Raw genomic sequence first — 23,507 nt, 5'->3', positions numbered from 1 at the left:
TGGACTATGTCCCAAACACACAACATGAGTGCAAGAAGAATAATGAGTAGTGCTTTGCAGTAGAGTTGCTCAGACCCAGGCCAGGCTAACCTAGGTCCCAATCTCCCAGGTTAACTGTGCATGAAGACATTCCCTATCATTCTTTTTTTATTAACAGAAAAGGTAGGACATAGACATTGGCTGTGTAAGCACCCTAAGTCTGCCATGCCAAAGTGCCTCAGCCCGGGACTGGAGGGACCCTAGAGGTGAAAGGATAGTTCATTCTGCATACCTATTACATCCTTGCCTTTGCTGAAACTGTCAATAATCCTTGTGCTATAAACAATTCTCTAATGGGAACTGGCCTGAGATCATCAACTCATTTCACATAGTTCACTGAAAAGATGGCAAGAGGTAGTGACTTCTGATCACCACTGACCTGGGCTATATCCCAACTGTTGACCTAGAGATCAACTATTTCATATACCATTATAGCCTCAACTTTTCAACAATTCTACTTTCTTGTCAAAATGACATCAAGTGGTTAACTTGCCAGAAATATAACATATGGGTATATAGTACACATACAGCACAAACAAAAACAATGCTAAGAGCCAGATTCTGATAATCATGCACACGCTGAACAACAATACCATATTCCACAAGTTGTCTGTCGTCAGTGGAACTACTCATGGTATATGGTACTATTCAGAGCAAGTTACAGAGCACACTCTGAACGCTTTTTTAAGGTAACTTCCTTCTCTTCATGTGCCAATATCTATTTATGCCTGTATCTGTAATTTTCACTCCATGCATCTGAAGAAGTGGGTTTTTTACCTATGAAAGCTTATGCCCAAATAAATCTGTTAGTCTTTAAGGTGCCACTGGACTCCTCATTGTTTTAATCTAAACATTAAATCTGAGATTTTATCACAAAAGAGGCAGGAAATTTACCAAGGAGCAAACACTGGACATACTGTGTCCTGGGCTACACTGACTGCTGGATCATGTTCCGCCCCAGGTCAGCTAGCACAATTGTTGACAAGTGTGTTCATACACAAGTATGGCACCATTTTACAGTGTAGATCATGTCTGCCTTTCCCTCACATGCATCCAGATGCACATACAGGCACATTTAATGTCCAAATGTTCCTCTTAGTTTGCTACTGAGGTTTGCCCATGAGGTCATTCTTTAAACTGTAGCCATGCTACACACTTTGGCAAGTTGAGAACTCCCTCCAAATGAATGGATGTATTTTTATTTGCCACTTTTACATCCAACACAGCTATTTATTATGTTGATATATTTTGAATAATAGCAAAGAAAGAACAAAAATATTGAAAGAAGCAAGACATCGTTATTCAGACTGAGAGCTTTTAAACAGAGGGATATTTAGAATAAGCTGTGCTTTTTACATGTTTAATAAATATATATCCCCAGTAAGTAATGATAAATACTAAAAGGTTCATTTGAAAATACTTTGTATCCATTGTGGATGCATCATCAGCTTTGTGTTTTGCTTTCACAAGCAGACTTTTCATCTTCAGCTCTGTCATAGAAGGGAGCAGAAGTGGTGCCACTATGCAGAATAAGGACAGCTGAGGTGGTAATATTGTTCCTGAAGAGGACTTCTTCTTTTGTCCAAAGAGAAACTTCAGTTTACCTTGAAACTGCATTGTCTATTATGTAAAGAAACAGAATAAAATTATCATAAGCATTCAATGTATAAAACACTTAAATGGTAATATGATCTATAGATCATAATGTTCAAATAATATTGAACATATTCATGTTCTATCAGTTCTAACACATGCAGATAAACCCTTAGTATGTATTTCATTATCTTTATTATGTTTAATGTGTGGCTGTCCAAAACAACTTCTGAAACCTGGAAAGGGGAGATAATACTGATTAGAATGGAGACTTTTTAACTAGCCTTTCCCCCTCCTGTTGCTGGAGTAGAAGTTCTGTATCATGTTCCATTAGCCAAGTCCAGCAGCTTATGATGGCAAAAGTAACAGTTTCCTGTATGCCTCAGTGTCCAGCTGGAACTGTTTTTTTTTCCCATGCTCTGATCTCTCCAAGATGAAGATTCCTGAGTTTCCTTCCTCTCTCCCCCACGCCCTTGTGAAATAATTGTGTGTACTCTCTGGGAAGTACATGGCTGGGGCAAAATGCAGAGGAGCCGTGCAGAGACGCAGATAGGCATAGCTGGGAAGTAAGCTCAAAATGTCAGGATACTTTGTATGAGGCAGGAAGGGAACCTTCAGTTCCTGTCTGAAGACCTTGACCCTCCACTGTATCCACAATCAGATGTCAGGGATGGGGGGAGGTTGGGAGTTTCAGTCTGGGACTAGCTCCTTCTGCATAGTTCTGTCCTAGAGCAGGGTGCTAAGCGAAGATCAACACTGCTGCTGAGACTTGAGACGAAAGAGTCTTGAGGGACAGACCACTGTATCTCAGGGCTTCTTCACCAGACTGGCACATACTGCAGTTCCACCCCTTTCCCTCAGCTGACATGGTCAGAGAGCAGCACAAAGGTTCAGGGAGGCATTCACCTCACTGCTCTGCCAACTACTGCTAATGGCTTGACAGTGCAACCAACACAGCCAGGAGGGAGCATATGACATGATTGCCTCCAAGGTGCATGAGACACTCCTGAGATGGGAACCTGAGCTTTCTTAGTATTATCTCTTTCCTGGTGCATCAATTTTCACCCCTTCACCTCTCCCACTTATCTATGTCTCTTTTTATCTTCTGACTGTAAGAGCTCAGCCAACAGGACAATTCTAATCTTGCAATGCTTAGCCTGCCAAGTTGCTCACAGCTAACAGCTGTTACAAGCAGCCTGATCTCAGTAGAAGTTTGCCTACCAGAGGAAAATACAAGCACTCCAGCCAAATGTTTTCCAGAGCACAGGAGTAATGTCTGGACCTAGAAGTAGCTAACTGGGTCATATATAGGAACTCCTCACTTAATATTGTAGTTAGGTTCCTGAAAAATGCAACTTTAAGCGAAACAATGTTAAGCAAATCCAAATTCCTCATAAGAATTAATGTAAAGGAGGGGGTTAGGTTCCAGGGAAATTTTTTTTCACCAGACAAAAGACTAGCTATCTAGCTATCTATTTATTTACATACACACAGAGTATAAGTTTTAAAGAAACAATTTAATACTGATAAACAGTGATGATGATTGTGAAGCTTAGCTGAGGTGGAGGAGTCAGAGGGTGGGATATTTCCCAAGGAATGTCTTGCTGCTAAATGAACTAGCAATTGATTGAGTCCTGAAGGGTTAACTCTCACAACACTCTACAAGGAAGCAGGAAAGGAGGGAGGGCATTCAGAGACACACCAGGGCCGCCCAGCGGATTCAGGGGGCCTGGGGTCTTTGGCAGCGGGGGACCTCAGCACTTCTATGGTGGTCTCGGGGTAGAAGGAACCCCAGCCGTGGATCTTCGGGGCACTTCGGCGGCGGGTCCCGGAGCAGAAGGACCCCCCGCCACCGAATTGCCGCCAAAGACCCGGAGTCAGTGAAGGACCCCACTCCAGGGGCCCTGAAAAACTCTCGTGGGGGCCCCTGCGGGGCCTGAGGCAAATTGCCCAACTTGCCTGCCCCTCTGGGAGGCTCTGAGACAACACCTGTGTGTGAGAGAAAAAATGCGCATTTCCCCTTTAAGTAGCTGACCCCAGGCTTAAGTACACTGCCTTGTTAATTAAATCAGCTTGCTGAGAACTGAGATGGCAGCTACTGTCTAGAAGCTCCCTCCCTCCATCACGTGTCCCCCCTGCTCTATGGAAGATGGGGTAAGCGGGGTGCAGGAGCAGGGGGAGACACCCTGACATTAGCCCCCTTTTTTCCCCCTCCCCTCGTACACCAAGCAGGAGTCTCTGGGAGCAGCTCCAAGGCAGAGGGCAGGACCAGCACATAGCAGTGGGAGGAGGAACAGCTGCTGCACAGGGAATTCAGGGGAGTGGGGAGCTGATAGGGGAGCTGAAAGGGGGCTGCTGGTTCACCCTAGTTCCAACCACCCACCAGCTAGCTGCAACAGGCTGCTCTTCCTGCAAGCAGTGGACAAAACAGGCAACTGCCAAACGACATTAGAATGGAGCATTTCACAACTTTAAACGAGCATGTTCCCTAATTGATCAGCAACTTAACATCGAAACAACATTAACCGGGATGACTTTAAGTGAGGAGTTCCTGTACTATGCCCGTGGCCTTGTGGCAAGTGAACCACAAGCATCCAAGACAGAATCTGTATTTTCCTATCTCTTGCTATTTTTCTCTCCCTGTCTTTTTGTGTGTCTTGTTTTACCTTAAGAAGAAACAGGATTGGACTTTAATAACAGACTCTGGAAGTTATCACCTACAACTGATTCTCTCTTCTCTTCAACAAAGTTATTTGAGACTTTCAAATATGAGTTTTCCCTTTAAAAGGCTCTATACAAAATGAGAGCAGAAGAATATTTATTATTAATTATTATTATTATTATTATTATCATCGTTGTTTAACATTTATATTGTGGTACCATCTCAAGGCCACAGCCAGGCTGACCCCATTGTGTCAGGCACTGTACAAAATGTAAAATAGAGGACAGTCTCTGCCCCAAAGACTATACAATCTAAAAGTTGATCCTTTTAATTTTAAATATTATCACCTGTTTTTTCTTTCTTTACCTTGTGTATGTACTTAATAAATGTCCCACCCCCGCCAAAGTTTTTTGTTTAGTCTACAACAAATGAAATGATGCCTCTGTCAACAGACACATAAACCTAAAATGACATCATGAAAACTCTACCAGTCCTCACAACTGTGTATATTCTCGATTGTGTTTTAGAGCTGAGTTTTTAGAGCTTGGAGTAGGGAGGATTAAACCCATCATAGGAAGCCTAGAGCTTACTTCATAAGCCACCAGGATAGTGCATAAAGAGAGAAGGTCTCCTTCTCCTTCTCCTTCAGTGTCAACACTCAGGCCCTTAGACTTTATTCACTTCTTCTCAGCTGATTCTAGATCAGAGATCATTTGGGTCAAGCACTGTGATAAACGGAGTCACATTGCTCTTGCCTAAAAAAGCTGAGTGTCTGATTATCTTATGTAAGGAACCTACAGAAGAGGTTTCTACAGGGAAAGTGCATTTGGTAGGGAAGGTTATATAGAAACATTCACCTTATAATTAGCAAAGAGCTTGTCTATCTAATGAGTTAAAACATACTTTTGTGCATTAGCACTGAGTACCACCGGGTTAAGGACAAATATTTGCTCCCTATTGGGGAGAAGGTGCTGGGAATTACAGGTCTCATAATAAGATGAGGACTCAAACTCTGCTATGGCTCAGTGTCCAGAGCAGGGAAATCCCTTGTGTTTGGCAGTCCTTCTCTCCAGAAGCAAAGCCATAGGTAACTTTAGAGCAGGGCCGGCTTTAGGCCTATTCCACCAATTCCCCTGAATCGGGCCCCGCGCCTAAGAGGGCCCCGGGCCCAGTGAGAATCCCTTCCCTGGCTAGAGGCACTTTTAAAATTTTTACTCACCTGGCAGCGCTCTGGGTCTTCGGTGGCACTTCGGTGGCGGGTCTTTCTCTTGCTCTGGGTCTTCGGCGGCGGGTCCTTCAGTGTCGCCGAGGACCTGGAGCGAGTGAAGGACCCGTCACCAAAGTGCCGCTGAAGACTGGAGCACTGTCCAGTGAGTACAAGCCCCACATGTTTTTTTACATATTTTTTTTTTCAGTCATCCCTGCCGGGGGCCCATCGAAACTGTTCAAATTAGGCCCTGCACTTCCTAAAGTCGGCCCTGGCTGCAGGGAATACATCACATCTGTCTATGTGAGACAGATGCATGTATATCTATCATTCTCTATAGAGATAGAAAGATAATCATGTACCTTTATTTGCTACTTTTCTCACTGTCTCTGATATTATGGGATAGTATTAAAATGGAAAAAAGTCAATGATGGTTATGAAGGAGATTAGAGAGATACAATGTCAGATAGTAAACAGTCAATATGAAAGTTTTAGAGTTCACTTAAATAGCTGAAAGCTAAGAAATAAAAATGATGACATGATGACAAAGCACCAGGTTTAATTTTTAAAGTAAATTTTACTGAACATTTTCTACAGATGCCCAGGCAAATTTCCGTCTATGCAGAGCCCTTCCCTTCTATGGTGACAATGAATACACGATGTCAAGTAACACACAGACTGAAACGATGTTAATGTCAGCTTTTGCCTTTTGACCTGCTCCCCCTGCCGGAGCCCCGCAACCCCGCAGCTCCGCTTTCCCAGCTGAGCGCGGCAAGTCCCGCAGCCCCGCTCCCCCGGTCGCAGCGCGGCAAGTCCCGCAGCCCTGCTGTCCCGGCCGGATCCCTGCAACCCCGCAGCCTCGCTCTCCCAGCCGGATCCCCGCAACCCCGCAGCCCCGCTCTCCTGGCTGGATCCCTGCAACCCTGCAGCCCCGCTCCTTCGGCTGGAGCCCCGCAACCCTGCAGCCCCGGTCCCCCGGCCCGAGAGTGGCAAGTGCGGTTGCCCCGCTCCCACGGCCAGAGCCCTGCAACCCTGCGGCCCCGCTACCACCGCCGGAGTGCGGAAATCCAAAGTGCCACCCGGAGAGTACATGCCCCACGCATTGGGCCCTGCACTGGCTAAAGCCAGCCCTGCTTTAGAGAATAGATACAAGTGTGTGTGGAATGAAAGGAGGAGCTGAAGAAGGTGAGCGAAGAGCCTTCTGGGTCAGGAAGGGAGTATCGGGCGGGAACAGCGTGCTCTGAGGATGTAGAACAGAAAGCAGAGAAGAGAATGCAGGGCCTGTTTCAAGTAAACCACATGGGAATCTCATGAGTCAACACTAGGGAACACAACTGAAGATTCAGATTGCCATGAAAAAATCTCATTTGGTGTGAGGGGTGCTGTAACCCAGGAGGAAGACTTAGAGGAGAAGGAGAGTGTTTGCCTGTAAATGGAGGGAATGGTGAGAGCAGGAGAAGTTTTACAGACACCCTTTACAAACTGATAGACGAGTGACAAAAAACGTGTAAGTCAATGGTAGGAAAATGAAGGTTCTGGTGAGGGTGAGTTTGTTGTAGGGGAAGGAGAAATTGCTGTGGAACCCCCAAATCCCATCAATTTTTGTGATGCCTTTCCTGAGAGGGATTTTCCTGTTATGGTTCAGACCAAGGGGGAAATGGGGTGCTGCAAACAGGGTTACTCTGCCCGCCTTGCCTGAAACTTTGAGCCCCGTGCTCAGGGAAATCTTGGACCACAGCCTTTTCTCTACAGAGTTCTTCTTAGCTGATCATTTTAATCCTCATCTTTCATCTTAATTTCTCCTTTGTTTGGGAGATGAAAGGGGAAAATGGAGGCTTCTAGGCTGGTGTACAAAAAGACTGAGCAGAATGGTCACTTTTTGCCTCTTTAATTTTTGCTAGGTGGAGACATTGGTCATGTTGTTTATGTTTTTGGGATGGAGGAAGAGAAGACATGTGAGGTCAGGACTTTTAAACTGAATATAAATATAGAAAAGTATTCAAGTAGTAGCATGTATGGAAATATACTATGGGTTTCCTAAAGAATTACAGATCAAGTATCTTAAGGATGCCCAATACTTACTTGTGTTCTTTTCTTATATAAAGTTCTAGTCAGCTGCATACTGGAACAATGACAAAAATTTCATACTTTATAACTGAGCATTTACAGTGTCCTAAAATAGGAGTTGTAACATTAGTACTGATAGATCCTTAACCACAGCAGTGCTACCTGTGCATTTACTAATAAAGATCGTCACTTGGGACAGTTCCAATGATGCAAAATCATAAGTAAAAACATTCAACTAATTAAAAAACTGTCAAAAATAGAAGCCATCCAAAAATTATATTTCCATATCAGTGCATGCAATTCATACAATCATGTTCAAATATCTTTAAGAGGTCATTGAAATTTGTGCTACTCAGCCACAGCTTGTTTCACAAAATTATACTTACAAGGAAACCAGAAGTACTGTCCAACAGGCAGCGGACTCGACAGATGAAACAACGAGTTAAAAAGGAAGAATAATCTGTTGGCATGCTGTCATACTCTTGTGCCTTAAACAACTTACTGAGAATGTATTCTTCTCCTACAAACAATGTGGGTAATGTCAGATTATATGAACTCAGAATGAAAATTCAGTGTACATATTTGAACACATAGTTAAAGAAATTGCTAAAAAGAATATTTTGTAGTGAATATTCAAACATGAATATTAATATCTGCTAGGAGTACATCACAAAACAACAACTGTGCAATAAGCTTAAGTTAATTTGCCTGGGGGAACATAAACTTTCATATTTTGTGACTTTTTGTGATTTTTCACTCAGCAAAATTAATCTTACATTAACATAGAAGAGGTTTTTCCTTTTGGTTTGCTAGACTTTTCAAAGAAAAGAGACAAAAAAAGGAAGACCATTAGGAGAAAATGCTAATTGGCACTGCTAACAGGCACCAGTCATCCAAAGGTCACCTCATGCCTCCTGAGTTCTTTCGTAAAGCATGCACGAGTTATGGGCACCAGTGCATAGTTTCTGCAGTATGCATGTTTCTGAAAAGAAACCCGAGTACTTCTCTAGAAGTGTCAACTCTGAGACTTAGTGAAATTCTTTACTGTACATACCTAGAACAAAATTTCAAAGTGTTCATCACTGCTAATTTCCAAACAATGTTGTTCAAATGTAATTAATATCTGCACACTGTTTTTACAGTTTGTAAAATGCCTAGTGCATCTTGTTTCATTGAGAGATATAATTTCTTCTATAAAGAAAGGACCACATTTTACGAAGTTCTCCAAAGACTGCAAGAGCTCCTGTGGAAACCATAAGCCTCATGGGGACTGCTTTTGAAGTTACAAATCCTGCATAAATTCTCTGAGTTTAAAAGCCAGCTATGGACTCCTGCTTCACGGTGCTGCTTGCAAGTTTCTTCTTATCCATCTGAAAAATCTATTAATGCTCCATTAGCCTTCAGTGATGTATACACATTTTGCCATAGGTCTGGTGTACTTTAAGTTTGTGAAAGGTCGGAAGGACTTCATACATTTTACCCAAATTATGGCAGACTCCAGGAACTTGACAAAATGGGTTATATCCAGTGAATAACCCTGTGAGGTAGTTACAGTATCACCCACGTTGTCTAGAAAGGAGAACAGAGAAAGTAGGGCCAAAATTTTCAGACATTATCACTAGTTTTGGGTGCCTCCAATTTTTATGTGCCCAATTTGAGGCACCAGATTTTTCAAAGGAGATGAGCATTCACCATTCCTACTGACTTAAACTGGAGTTCTGGGTATTCAATTCCTCTGAAAGTTTTAGGCCTTGGGGAACAAAGATCATTTTTTCACTTGTCAAAAACTGTTCTTACTTTTTTAGCTGGACAAACAAATAAAATAAATAAAAAAACTTGGCAGACTTCATGTTCACGTGCTGAGAAGTTTCTCTGGTCTGTAGCTGGAAGGTGGGCAGGTGTGGCATGTTTGAGCTAAGGCTAGAGCTGAAACCTTAACTGAGCATTTTCTGTTTTCTAGCATTTCTCATTAATCAAATGTTATTGTTAAAAGATGTATTTAAAGGGCAATAAAGTTTCAACCTCAACTCTATATTGAAGTTTTACTGGGAATATTATTATGACCACTATTACTACCTTAGACAAGTCACAACCTCTATATACCTTAGTTTGTCCATGTACAAAATGGGAATAAAAATACTTACCTACCTCCCAGGGCTGCCCATTTATAAAGTCCTTTAAAATCTTTTAATAAACAGCTTAATACTGTAGAAGTGCAAATTATTAACAGTAGTAGCAATGGATACTTTTATTCCAAAGAATCCCACAATGTAGTGTTTAAACTTAAACTGATGTTTAGACTATGCTGGCGGATCACTTTACCTCTACATTGCAGACACCTATGATGTGAAATGTGGTAATTATTCAGCAGCCCTAAACTGTACAGCATCACTACACAGAAATTTTGCATAGGAATGAATAATAATTTATCCAGATAAAAGTGCAGGGGAATTTAAAGTGGCAGAATGTAGTCACCAGAGAAGGATCATGGCTCAGTTGCTCGAGTTCACATCCCTCTTGTATTCTTAGAGAAAGGGAACGTTAATGACTAGAAGTAGTCATGATTTCTGTTTTATGCCTCATCTGATAGAGAGCACCTCTAAACAGCAGAGGGTGCTCTAACACCATGCTGGGACAGTATCGAATTAAGGAAAATGGACTGCAGCATCTGCTGGTTCTTTAGAGGTCTTTTATCCAAGTAGCTTTGTGTAAGAAAGCAAATGGGATGAGAGCACAAAGTGATACTGCTGTAGTAACAGTGTTCAGAAACCTTCTGCATACTGTATTTTTGTGACTGAGAGAAATATTGATATGTTACTTGAAGACAAGAGCTTTGTAGGATTAACTGTTCATATGGATGATGAGAAGCTCTACAGCTCCAAGGCATAAACCATTTTCTAACTGTCAAGAGTTAGGAAGAAACATCCCCCAAGGGCTCATCATGTTATAATTGTCCAGTCTGAGGGCTTCTGCACTTTGCTTTGAGGAATCTGTCACTAGTCACTATCAGAGTTAGGTTGCTGGACTAGATGGATGGCTGATCTGGATTCACTATGACAATTCCTATATCTCTAATGAATATTACGCAAACCCACCTGTTTCTGTCTGCAATTGTTGTCCAGACACTAATTGTGGAGGATTCATGGCCCAGTGCAGTTGTCTACAGAAATCTTGGCGATCATCCACATGAATGTAATCATATATATTTTGGTGCATTACATCAGTCTGAAATAATTACAATAAACAATGTTTAGGCTGTAAGTTCATTGGCTAGGGGCTGTCATTATCTCTATATCCCCATTAGGTGGATGGTTGGTGGGGATATCGGGTCAGAGCTAAGATTGCTTGAGGAACATTTTTCTTGAATTTCCTGAGTTTCACATGTTTACTTTTTATTTTAAACTGCAGTAATGTAGTGAGGATCTTTTTAGCCTTAATTCTTAATTTCCTAACTTTTGTGCATGTGCAAAATATCCATCAATATTGCATTAAGGTAATTTTTGCATTTATTACAAAAATGCTTGTTCTGAATGTTAAATTGAAGGGATAAATTACAATGATGAGCATTAGGGATATATTCTACATTTGTAACAGTTCATGTCTTTGTTTACCAATGATTCACAATAACAGAATAGCTCAAAATTTCTCCTGGGATGTTACATAGAATACACATTCACCTGACTTCTAACAAAAATAAAAATATAAAAATAGGAAAATTACAGTATAATATCCTAGTCTGGAAATGATTCAGAAATATACCTTTATTCCATTTATACTTTATATCTAGTCAACTGTAAAGGCACATGTCAAAACAGTGTACTATACATGATTTTAGAGAGCATATCAAAAGAAATGACAGCAAGGAAGCCATTACAAATTGTACAACATTAAACATTCTAAATACTTTTAATATGTATTTACCTGATGAAAGCCTAGATAGTCCACAATAGTTGATGATGCATAAAATACCATTCCATCTGAACTCACTACCAAGGCAAAGCCATTCAGTGACTGGGAGAAGGGAGATAAAACAAAGAATAAAAAAGTAAACAAAAGACAAAACACAAGAAGTAAAATTGGTATGATGTTTATTAACATATTTTCTAAGCTTTTCTTCCCTAGTGTTCAATTATGGAATAACCACATAGCAGAAAGATGGAAACTAAAGTGTTGCTTAGAACAGACATTTACAAATTTTATTTAGCTTTACTAAAATAAAGTCCTATGACCATGAGGTTAACAGGCAGCATCGGTACCCCACTGATTTGTCTGCTACATCATATGGACTAGTTTCTTTTGTCTTTACAGTGAGTAGTTCCATTGATATCTATTGGACTCTGATAGGGCCGCCCAGAGGATTCAGGGGACCTGGGGTCTTTGGCGGCAGGGGCTCCCCGCTTCAGCGATAATTTGGTGGCAGGGGGTCCTTCCGCTCTGGGAACTGCCATTGAAGTGCCCCGAAGGCCCATGGCGGGGGCCCCGTGCTGCCGAATTACCGCCGAAGACCCAGCACTTTGGCGGCGGGTCCTGCTTCGGTGGTAATTCGGCAGCGGGGGTTCCTTTCGCCCCGCTTGCCCCTCCGTTTGGGCGGCCCTGGACTCTGATGTAAAGTTGCTGCTCAGTGCAAGAGGAGCAGACTCTGTGCCTATACAATGATGGGCTAATCAAATATTTATCAAATGCTAAAGAAAAATAACACATGGGTGTATCTTCTCATCTTGATATATGAGGATCAATTTTCACAACCCAGAATTAAATTCCTGCATATCAACATGAGGCTATAATAGTTTCAGATATAATTAGGCATTTAAATAGCTCAGAAGTTTTGAACATTACATCTGTATTGCCAGAAATATGTAACCTCTGTTTAGTAATAGTGGGATGTTAATTATTTCACTCCTAAGCCCTTAATACAAAGTCTGATACTAAATTTGTTTCCCCTGCCTATCACAATGTAAAATTATCATTTTAATTCCCCCATCCCCCATACACTGTGGTAGTTACCATAATTTTTCAGCAAGAGCATTCTCCTTCTTAGAATGACATAGTGGATAATGACCTGGAACGTGTTCTCTCTCCTTTTTTTAAACTTACCTTTTTTGGTTACACTTAATACAGAGACTAATTAAAATATAATAACAATGTGGTTGACCTTTATGATACTTGAGATTACTACTAATTCATATAACTGGAAGGTTAATGACATGAACAAATTACTTGTCACCCATTTAATTTAAAACTTACTATATTACACTAACTTTTCTGAATATATATTTTTGATACATGTACCTAATACAAACCAGAAAATTAACTAACCAGTTAATTAACTATTAATTATAAAAATTAACTATTGTGAGTAACATTTTAACTGTAGTACAACTGCTATATAACCGCAGTCATATTCTAAAGTGTAACCAATTTTTCAAAAACTTTAACAAAATACTATGTTGGCATAATTATATAAATAAAATAAGGAATATTTAAAGTAAGAAGACTAAGCAATAGAACTTAATGCACTGATATCATAAACCAATACACAGTAAAAAAAACAATATATATAGACTAATATTATGCCAGGTAACGTAAGCAACAAGGCAAGTATAAAAATAAGAATGGATATAAATGAAGTACATCACACAAACATTAACTCTGGTCATATCTAATCTAGATTTGTCTAATTTTGCCTACCTTCCCTTACCCCAGGACCCTCATGACCCTTTTTCACCACAGAGGGTCTGTAGTTCAGAGCAGGATTAACTAATTCCTGCATATGGTGTATATATCAATTGGTAAAAAGCATTAGCATTGTTTGAGATTAAAGTTGTATATATATGATATTGCTACTTCACTCTTCCCTCAAACTGTGTTTTTATTAAAAACATGAACATTACAGTGGACAGAAATATTAATTTTCATGCATTGTGGGGACACATTTTCAAGAGCTCAGTTCCCAGACAGGTGAGATTTTTAAGAGCTCAGCACCCAACAGTTCCCTTTGTGACATTTATGGCCACAATTTCAAAAGAGCTCAGCACCGACATGCTGAGCTCCTCAGAACATTTGTCCCTAATGGTAGGTGCTGAGCACCTTTGAGAAGTTTGGACCATGTGGCTACTCACCCCTTAAAGACACTATGCCTTAAAGAACCCATGATGTGTGAAATGGATGGCTAGAGGGAGGTCCAGCAGAAAGACTTTAGGGTAGAGATCCCCAAACTGTGGGGTGCACCTCCCTAAGGGGGTGTGGAGGAACATTCTGGGGGATGTGGCAGGCCAAGGCCAGCCCTCATGGGGGGTGGGGAGGGAGTGCCACCCAGCCCCCCCCCCAGCTCTGCTCTGGCTCCACCTCCAGCCTCGGTGCGGCTCCCGGCCCCCACTGCAGCCCAGTTCCAGCTTTGCCCCCAGGCTCGCCTCCAGCCTCATCCCCTGGCTGCAACTCTGTTCTCAGCCCCAGAACCACCCCCACCTGAGGCCCCTTACCCTTGTCTGCGTTCCCACCCATCCATCCCGGGAGCCATGGCCTCGCTTCTCCTCCAGAATGAGGAGACAAGGGTAAGGGGGATCGCGACCTGAAAAGTTTGGTGACCACTGCTTTAGGGCCTTGTCTCCATTAGAAAATAGCACTGTTTCAGTAATTGATTTAGCTGAACTAGTGCTGGCCAAGGGTTAGCTGTAAAGCAGACAAGGACAAACTGTGGTCAGCATCAGTTTAGCCAACTGGAGCTAATCCCTGCTCAGAACAGGCATTACCTCTGGCTAGCTGAACTGGTGCTGATCACTAATTTCTCCATGGCTATTCTTCCAGCAAAATCAATTGCGGAAATGGTGCTATTTTCTTCTGCAAACAAGGCTCTAGTCTAGATGCCACATGAATCTTACTTCCTCCCATGTGTGCCTTTCACTATGCTGAAAGTATCTCTGTGGATGGTATTCTGTCATATCCATTTAGTATAACAGATGGAGACAAGAAAGGATTTTTGGCATCTTGTCTCTTTGGATTTTTCTTTGCAGCAATGAAACCACCAGTGATGTGATGTTTAAAATGTAATAAAATTTCTGACATCTGGTAGGCTCTTTAACTAAAACCTCCAGACTAAAAATCTCCAGAAAGGTAAATGGAGCATTTATGTGAGCTCCTTTATGCAGGTGACTATACTCATAAGTGCACATGGCAAAGAACTTCCCAGTCATCAACTATTCATTAGCTGAGACAGCTAGAAATGGTGACCTTGCCAACTGCTTCAAGAAAAAAGGTAATTTGCCAGTCCACATCTGGGAAAGCATATACGAGACCTAGAATCATTCTGAAACATAGGGCCTGATACTGCAAGGTACCGCGCGTTCTTAATTCCCATTTCTGTTGGCTTCCATGTAAGATGGGGGTATTCAGCCCTTCTAGGTAGTAGTGGACTTACCTTGTAGGAATTTTGTCAAACACTGTTCTTATGGATCAAGAAATTGCTACTCAAATTATTAAGAGATGTTCTGCACCCAATATATTGCCACATCTAGGCCTTGCACCATACTCCACAAGAGACTGAAGTCTGCTTTTAATTTTCAACTCACTCCACAGCTGTGAAACATGGAAAAGCTACTGTTAATCACTGAAAGAACTGGAATGACTAAGTGAACGTATGTATGTGTAGGGAGAGGTTAGAGAAGTGTGGGAGGGAAGAGGGTGAGTGGGTGTGTGTATGTGAGAGAGAGACAGACAAGGGTTGGAAGATGTGAGAGGAAGAGAAACGGGGTTGGAGGAGGTGTTCATGGGGATGCGGGTTGATGTAGTGGGGGGAGATTCAGGTGTGGAGTTCAAGGATGTGTGTATTTGGGTAGAGATGGAACAGAGCAGGGAAGTGCAGGAGATGTGTGGAGTGGCCCCTGGTTTTTGTTTCTTGTAACACCTACTTTCTTCTCTGCTTTCTGTGGGGAGACCTTAACTGAGAATCTCCTGCTTTCCCAATGTTTAAGCCTGAGGTTTTGAAGCTCCATGTTCTGGAAGAGTACAGGGAATGGAAGGCACTGTTGTACAACAGCAATCCTAATTCCACCTTAGCAAAGTTATTTGTGATTAACTCAAGGCCCATGTTACAAAAATCGTACATTAGCTAGGAAACCTGCAGCACAATCCACACTAACTAAAGAACCAGCTGAATATGGAGCAAAACTTCAAAACTAAATTCCAGGTATTTGACTGTTTTTTAAAAATGTTATCTTAAAACACTACTTAATGAGAAGAAATATTTTCCACAGCAGAGAGGGCTCAGTACAGATGTACGGGGCAGCGCATTGTTGTGCTACCCCAGAAACAGACCAGGAATCTGCTTTCATTACCTTTTGGCTCCACAGAGGGTGATTGTGACGTTGCATTCCATATGCTTATGGAAATATGTTTATAAGCGTAAATATGATGTAACTGGAATATGCTTTATGCAAAAGGTCTCTTGTAAGGTATCATTGCAAAGCTTATAGTCTACCAAGTGTGGTCATCCTATTTGTATAAATGTATCATTCTCATATCTGAAACTAGAAATATGAAATATAACTCTGAGGTCCTATTGTAATTATGCAAAGTGTGGGCTATTAATGGTGGTTTGGAATCTGATGGCTCCCATCAACTAGGACAATTGGTTGTAAATGTCTCTGTTTACTTGCAAGGCTTCCTGTGAGTCAGACCAGGAAGAATGAAGGCTTGGGGTCTCACAGTACATGTGACCCTGTCACCTGGTACTGGAATCCCTCTTAAACCTGATACTTTTCTATTTAGAAGGAGGGGTGGGAACCCAAAGAGACAAAAGATTCCCACCTTGTGCCAAAGCTATATAAGGGGGTGGAATGGAACAAAGGAGGTTCCAGTCATGAGAAATCCCCTAGTTACCACCTGAGCTGGCGCTAACAAGAACTGTACCGGGGAAAGGATTGGGCCCAGACTAGGAAGGAGTCCAGTCTGTGAAAGAAGCTTATTGGAACATCTCTGAGGGTGAGAGTTTATCTTAATGTATTAGGCTTAGACTTGCGTGTTTTATTTTATTGTGCTTGGTAACTTACTTTGTTCTGTCTGTTACTACTTGGAACCACTTAAATCCTACTTTTTATACTTAATAAAATCATTTTTGCTATTACCGTAATTAACCCAGAGTAAGTAATTAATACCTGGGGGAGCAAACGGCTGTACATATCTCTCTATCAGTGTTATAGAGGGCGGACAATTTATGAGTTTACCCCGTATAAGCTTTATACAGAGTAAAACGGATTCATTTGGGGTTTGGATCCCATTGGGAGCTGGGTGTCTGGGTGCTGGAGACAGAAGCACTTCTTAAGCTGTTTTCAGTTAAGTCTGCAGCTTTGGGGCACATGGTTCAGACCTAGGTCTGTGTTGGAGGAGACTGGCACGTCTGGCTCAACAAGGCAGGGTTCTGAAGTCCCAAATTGTCAGAGAAAATGGGCTCAAAGGTAGTCTCAGCACATCAGGCGACAGTCCCAAGGGGATTTCTGTGATCGAACCCATCACAGTGACATACTCGGCACCAGCCCTATATCTTGCTTAGCGTGTATCTCTAACACAGGCTGGAATATTGGAGCTCTGCCCATTCCCTGCCCAATCTTGCCCACTTCTACCTGCATGTGTGGGGAAGGGAATATAGCAGCGCTATGGAAATTGCACAGCCCCGTGCAGCTACCCAAGGTATAGATAGTTGGCATCGGAGATTAAGGGGGAACCTTACAGGAGCGTGTAGAAGTGTAGGAAGGGCTACAGACTGGTTCTTAGATTTTAGAGAATAGAGAAATGTTAAAAGACCTTCATTCTGCAATTCTTCGTCCAAGCTGTGCCTACTATATAGTAATAAATAGTGTTTTAGCAATAATAGTTCAATTGCTTGCCAAAACAATTTCCAAACATTAAGTATATTTACTTTTTCAAAAGGTTTCACAGTAGAAATGTGAGCAGTGACAACTAAACACAACTTTATTGTCTAAGCTGTAAAAATAAATGATTGTAAAATGCCATTTGGTAAACCATATGGATTCAATGGCAGATGGAATTTCTAATCCAGGCTAAAACTTGAAACATGTGAGACAGACTTAACTATGCACTGCAAACATTTGTTTGTTTGTGTTTGGTTTTGTTTGTTTAAGAAACTCATGTTTCTTACATTGTACATGAAAAATGAAATCACTTTTTTTCCAAATGGAAAAAAGGGCTTGGCATCAAACTGTGGACTGTGTTCTTTTTAAAAACAAGTACATCCAATTATGTACTCACGAAAAGCTGCTCCTGCTACTTAAACAAAAAACAATTAATATGTCAGTTCAAAGCAAGTTCACTGTTACTTTGGTGCCCATAGTAGCTCTGAGATTAAAGTTATCATCCTCTTCCATTATGAGGTTTTAGAAACATTATTAATAAAAAGGTTCTCCCTGGGAATGAAGACAAATATTTTGAGGAAGATAGGACTTCCTTTGGCAAGATCCTTTATATATCCTGATGTTTTTTCTGGTCCCATAACAGAGAATCAGCCAGCAAATACTTCAAAGATATTTTGGTCAAGGTCACGGCATAGTAAAAATAAGAAAAAAAGATTAGTTCCAAGCCACATTTCTCTTATTACTCTTCTTTGAAATAAAGGAAAATTCACTAGCATTGTGTTCTCCAGAGACCACACTGCTATGGTTACTAAAGTACAACAGTCAAGGCCTGGAGCCGTGCCTTGCTCAGAACAGATTTTGAAGTCACGCAACATGGGTACTAAATTTCCAGAGTCAGTTGGCTTTCAGTGTATCTAGAGCTGTTTCATTTAGCAGTCTGTTGATAGTCTTTGCATCACATATGGGGTGGAGTTATTCTTTGATGATCTGAATAATAAGCTTCTGTCAGTGGTACAATCATCCCTAACTTTCTCCATAATGTCGTCTACTTAAGAACACTACTGGGAAGATGCAGTCAGCCTTTTTAAATTTGTACCATAATGGATCCGTCTGTTCCCTTCCACTAGTGTTCTTAAAAATTCACAATTACCCTGCATAAAATTCATTTTATAATCCTTAATTAAGATGCTCTTTACAAGCCAAAAAAATCAAGTCCTTAGAACTTTGATATCAAGCTGAAACACAAAAAGACTATCCAAAGAGATATACCACTGTATCTAGCATACCCTTTGCCAGAGTAGTAGGATAATTCATAGCACTCAAAAGGTTTGTGTATATGTATTGTATTTACAAAATTACTTCAAAGGGGCTACTTGAGTGAGTAAACACTGCCCCGCATCATTAGGGGTTGCTCAAACTGAGGAGATTTAAACTTCAAGACTCCCTTATAAGAAATGGAAAGGGAGGTGGATATTTTTTGCTGTTTTTAAAATTAAATAGGCTGCTAGAGTTGTTCTTAAAATTATTATGAAGAACAAGTTTAAGCTTTGTTGTAACGTGCATTGTTTGCCTAGACTGCTCAAGACCTGAATGCTTGTGTAGGAGAAACTCTTTGAGTTGGGCTTCTTAAATACCTTCATGCTGTTTCACATCTGATACTCCTTGATAAAACATAGGAGTCAGAGGAGCCAGTATGGGGGGGTGACGAGGGTCATGTGCCACCCCCACATAGGCACACCCCTCCATGGGTCCCTCCCCTTTTTTTCCCATGGCACCCACAAGACCCCCACTTTTCCAACGGTGCCCCCCCCCAGGCCCTAGGGTGCATGCGGGCTTTGCCCCCGCACCTTTTTTTTCTACTGGCGCCTCTGATAGAAGCCTTGTCTTATAACAGGCTTAATCAAAAGGGATATAAGCTACAAAAGTGAGATCTTGTAAGATTTGCCGTTTTCATAATGTAATAAAAATACGGTAATGATAAATAATAATTAATAAATAGTGTGTAATAAGCATGTCATAAAAACAAATTTTATATTTCCAAGATCATTGCTTTTATAATTTATGTTGAGGTAAAGGAGAAAATCCCCTGGAAATATTCATTTTTAGAAGGGGGTTCATGAAACTGAAAGGGGTTTGCGGGTTGTTAATGTTTGGGAACCACTGGTCTAACTGAAAGAAATGATAGAAAAATAGCTACTATTTCTTTCCTTCTCATGTGTATTTGACAATGCTTTTTGTCTAGCCAATGTAATTATTTCCCTTTTAATAATCAGTTAGTTTATTAGTTTTCCCCTGTTGGTTGTGTGGGTCTATCACACAGTAGCAGGGGAGAGAAATATTTTAAAAAACAATAGGATAATGTGGTTGGAAAATGACAAACTTGCAGCTGTAGTATTTGAAACTCGTTGGGTAGCAAGGTGACTGCATAAAGCTGGTGAAATTCTGTTAACTCATTCCAGCAAGAACAGTTTCTTAATTTCACCCTAGACTTAAAGGAGACAGGAGTGCCTATCCATAGAGAGGGAAGTAGGACAATGGAGGTGCTGAAGAGAAGTCCTACAGACAGCACAATTCCCAGAGAAAGTGTAGTCTGTTGTATTATTCTTTTGAGATTACTAATAGAGTCAAATTCCGAGAAGGGGGTGTGTTTGGACACTAAGACACCAACTCTGAGCCCATGTGCAACACTGAGGGCAGGGGAGAGACTACAGCTGGTTGGAATTTTTTTTTATAAGACATTTTTCTTCAGACAAGGCAGATTTGTCAAAACCGAAGCAGGAAAGGGTTGATTTCTATTAGTTTTCTCATTTCAAAAACTGTTGGAAAAATAGTTTCAAAATTGTCAACATGTCTCTTTTCTACATTTTCAGTAAGAAAAGTTCTGTTTTTTCAGTTTGAAATGATTTTTTCATTTAGAATTTGACACTAGGGGTATAATAAAAATTAATTTGAAAAGGTTAAAATTGGAATGAAACATTTTGATTGACCCAAACTGAATTATTTTTAGATTGTCAGTTCATGATGTTTTTGAGATTTTGAATTTTCATCCTGGTATGGAACAGGAAAATTTTTCAAAATTATTCCTGGAATGGGAAAACAGTTTCCTTCCAAGCTCTGGTAAAGACTCAATACATTCACATTACTTTATATAGATAGATAGATAGATAGATAGATAGATAGATAGATAAAAATGTACTAGATTTCCAGTGGACTGTGTCCTTTTAAAGATGGATATATTCCTATCATAGTCCTACTTACAAAGACAACGGAAGGGAGCAGAAACACTGAAAAGATCTCTTGTATTCTGCCTGCCACTAATTGGAAATGACAAGCAGTGCTGAACAGGCGCAGAAAGTAAATGTATGTGTGCAACAGAAGATAGTGAGTCTCTCCTGACCCCAATCTATAGGTGTCCTTTATAGCTATATTCTCCATAAATCATCCCAAATGACTGAAGCCAGATCAGATTATGTCGTCTGTGGAGGAAGTGTACAGTTCACAATCAAAGGCAATTGAAGATAAAAGGATTAATACTGGGAGAATTTTTAAAAGTGGCATTAACTTAAAACCCACAAAGATAGTCTGTGAAAACTTTGTACAAAGACACTATTTTGAAAATGTTCTGATGACCATACCACATTTGAAAACAATACAATACAAAGGTGAAGTTGTGAGTTTAGTGCAGGATTTGTTCTAGTGAGAGTATGCTCTCTTAAGACTGAATTGTCAGGAGATGTCAACATTGGTTGGAGTTGACAAGTGATTCGTGATCACAACAGATGGTAAACTTATCCATGAGGGTTCCATCAAACCCTTAAGTGATTTCTGATGTTCCGAAACCCTTCAGCCACCACAACCCTAACCCAATAATCCTCTATTTGTGTTTAACCTCTAATTCTTCTTTTATTTTAAGTTTGTATTTAAATAAAAAACAGGAAGACAAATTTCTTGCACTCAGACTAAAGTTCAGACTAAACTACTTTTTTCAACATCAGAGTTTATTAAGTACTGATTACACAAAGTTGGAAAGGAGGAAATGGAATTACACTAACACTTTAAAAAAAATTACAGGAAACTGAGTAGGAAAAAGGTTTCCTGTGTTATTTCCTTATACAAAGTGTAGAACAGCACCGATGGGATGTTTTCTACTATATCATCCCAATTCATCTTGGAATGAAATTTGAACATATGTTAATTTAAGTTCTGATTCAGATTGTATTAGTAGACGCCACCTGGAAATGTCTCCTTGTGCTGTAGTACATATTTATTCATTTCTCTTCAAAATAGATTGCAGAAATCCTATTATTCACAGTCATTTTTCGAGTAATGCAATAATGCCTCTGATAAATTTCATGTGCCAGGAACCAAATCCTGGAGTCTTTACTCAGCCAAAAGACCCCTTGACTTCAAAAAAATTAGAACCAGTTCAATTCATTCACATGCAGCTGATGAGATAGTGTCAGATGTCACTGATAATTCCAATAAGAATAGGCCTCCTCTGCCCATTGTAGAAGGAAGATTATTAATGTCTTGAGCAGGGGTTGGCAACCAATTTTTGATGGTATGCAGGGCGGGCTGAGCCGCTCAGCCTGCCGCCGCTCTGGGGTTCCCGCTGCTGGCCCCTTGCCAGCTGCGGTCCCCACTGCCGCAGCTCCACTCAGCACCAGCTGCTGGCCTGGGTAAAGGAACCCCAGGCTGGCAGGGGACTGAGACCTGAGCTGGCAGGAGCCAGGGCTGAAACCCCAGAGCGGGGTGGGCTGAGCCACTCAGTCACTGCTCTAGGGTTCTGACTACTGGCCCCTTGCCAGCTGGGATCCCCCTCCTGCTGCAGCCCCACTCACCTTGCGCAGGCCTGCTTCCAGACAGGGTCCAGACCTGCGGCCCTGCTCAGCCCTACCATCCGCCAGCTCCACTCACCTCAGCTGCTGATCTGGGGTTCCAGTTGCTGACCTCCTGCCAGCCAGGGTCTGGATCTCCAGCCTTCCTCAGCCTGCTTTCTGGCCTGGAGTCCCTGCAGGCCACCCTGGGCTCTGCTCCTGGCCTTGGATCACTGTTCTGCAGCCTCCCCACTGTGGCCCACGGTTACCAGCATGGGACAGTGAGGGTTGCACACAAGACTAGAGGGGGTGCAGCTCAGCACCCCCATCTTAAAATTGCTTATATCAGACCATACTGCGTTTGACCTTGTGCCTGCCTTTTATCGCCATTTTTTTCCCTACTGAGAGTTAAAGGGAACATTTGACAAAATGGCAGCTGCTAAGAACGTGAAGCTAAATATCCGATCATTTCAGCCTGCTTGGACAGACACATTTGGATTTATTGAAAAAGAAGCATCGTGCTATTTGTGCTTTCTGTTATGAAAGTGTTGTTTGTCGCACATCAAGTGTTCGACGACATTTTGAAACGAAGCACGAGAAAACCTTTCTTGACGAAGCAGGCAAGACTGAATCAATCAAAAAGGCAGCAGCAGCCTATGAGAAGCAAAGCAGTGTTTTTAAAAGCTTAAGTGTAAGTAAAAATCAAGCTACAGAAGGAAGTTACAAGATTGCACAGTGCATTGCAAAAAATGGAAAGCCGTTTACAGATGGGGAATATATAAAAGAAGTTTTTCTCAGCAGTTCAGAGATTTTGTTCAATGATTTGCCAAATAAAGATACAATCATATCTAGAATAAAAGAACTGCCCATCTCTGCCAGAACAGTTGAGAGATGCATAAGTGAAATGGCAGAAAACATTGAGGAAAAGCAGACGTCTGCATTGAAAGACACAGCAGTGTTTAATGCTGCAGTTGATGAGAGTGTGGATATAAATGACGTTCCACATTTGGCAGCTGTTGCAAGATATTGTGCTTCTGATTAAATCCAAGAGGAACTTTGTTGCCTAAAACCCCTGCATGGCACAACAAAGGGGAAGATATATTGGAAAGTTTTGTAAACCATTTTGAAGAACGAGGAGTTGACATCAGAAAAATATTTTGTGTGACAACAGATGGTGCTCCTGCCATGGTCGGAAAACAGAAGGGATTTGTAAAGTTACTTGACGATCAAATTGGCTGCCCAACAGTCAAATTTCATGG

The 23,507-nt window shown here is 41.2% G+C and overlaps 2 protein-coding genes across 2 annotated transcripts in view; both read right to left on the bottom strand.

Moving 5' to 3' along the window:
- The window catches only part of LOC127043896 (dynein axonemal heavy chain 5-like), a 644,537-nt gene that overhangs the window by 504,383 nt on the left and 116,647 nt on the right, over positions 1-23,507 (bottom strand). The gene's annotated exons all lie outside the window — the stretch shown is intronic.
- Positions 1-23,507, bottom strand: part of AHRR (aryl hydrocarbon receptor repressor) — a 116,015-nt gene that overhangs the window by 15,485 nt on the left and 77,023 nt on the right. The window contains exons 4-7 of the mRNA XM_050938182.1: positions 11,490-11,579; positions 10,664-10,793; positions 7,955-8,088; positions 1,460-1,659 (exon numbers count right to left, since the gene is read on the bottom strand). Coding sequence (XP_050794139.1) covers positions 1,460-1,659; positions 7,955-8,088; positions 10,664-10,793; positions 11,490-11,579 — 554 coding nt within the window. The remainder of the gene's footprint in view (positions 1-1,459; positions 1,660-7,954; positions 8,089-10,663; positions 10,794-11,489; positions 11,580-23,507) is intronic.

This window comes from Gopherus flavomarginatus, chromosome 2 (assembly GCF_025201925.1).
Source record: "Gopherus flavomarginatus isolate rGopFla2 chromosome 2, rGopFla2.mat.asm, whole genome shotgun sequence".
In the NCBI taxonomy this organism is placed as follows: domain Eukaryota; kingdom Metazoa; phylum Chordata; order Testudines; family Testudinidae; genus Gopherus; species Gopherus flavomarginatus.
Note: the sequence above shows the minus strand (reverse complement) of the source record. Positions and strands in the feature narration are given on the sequence as shown.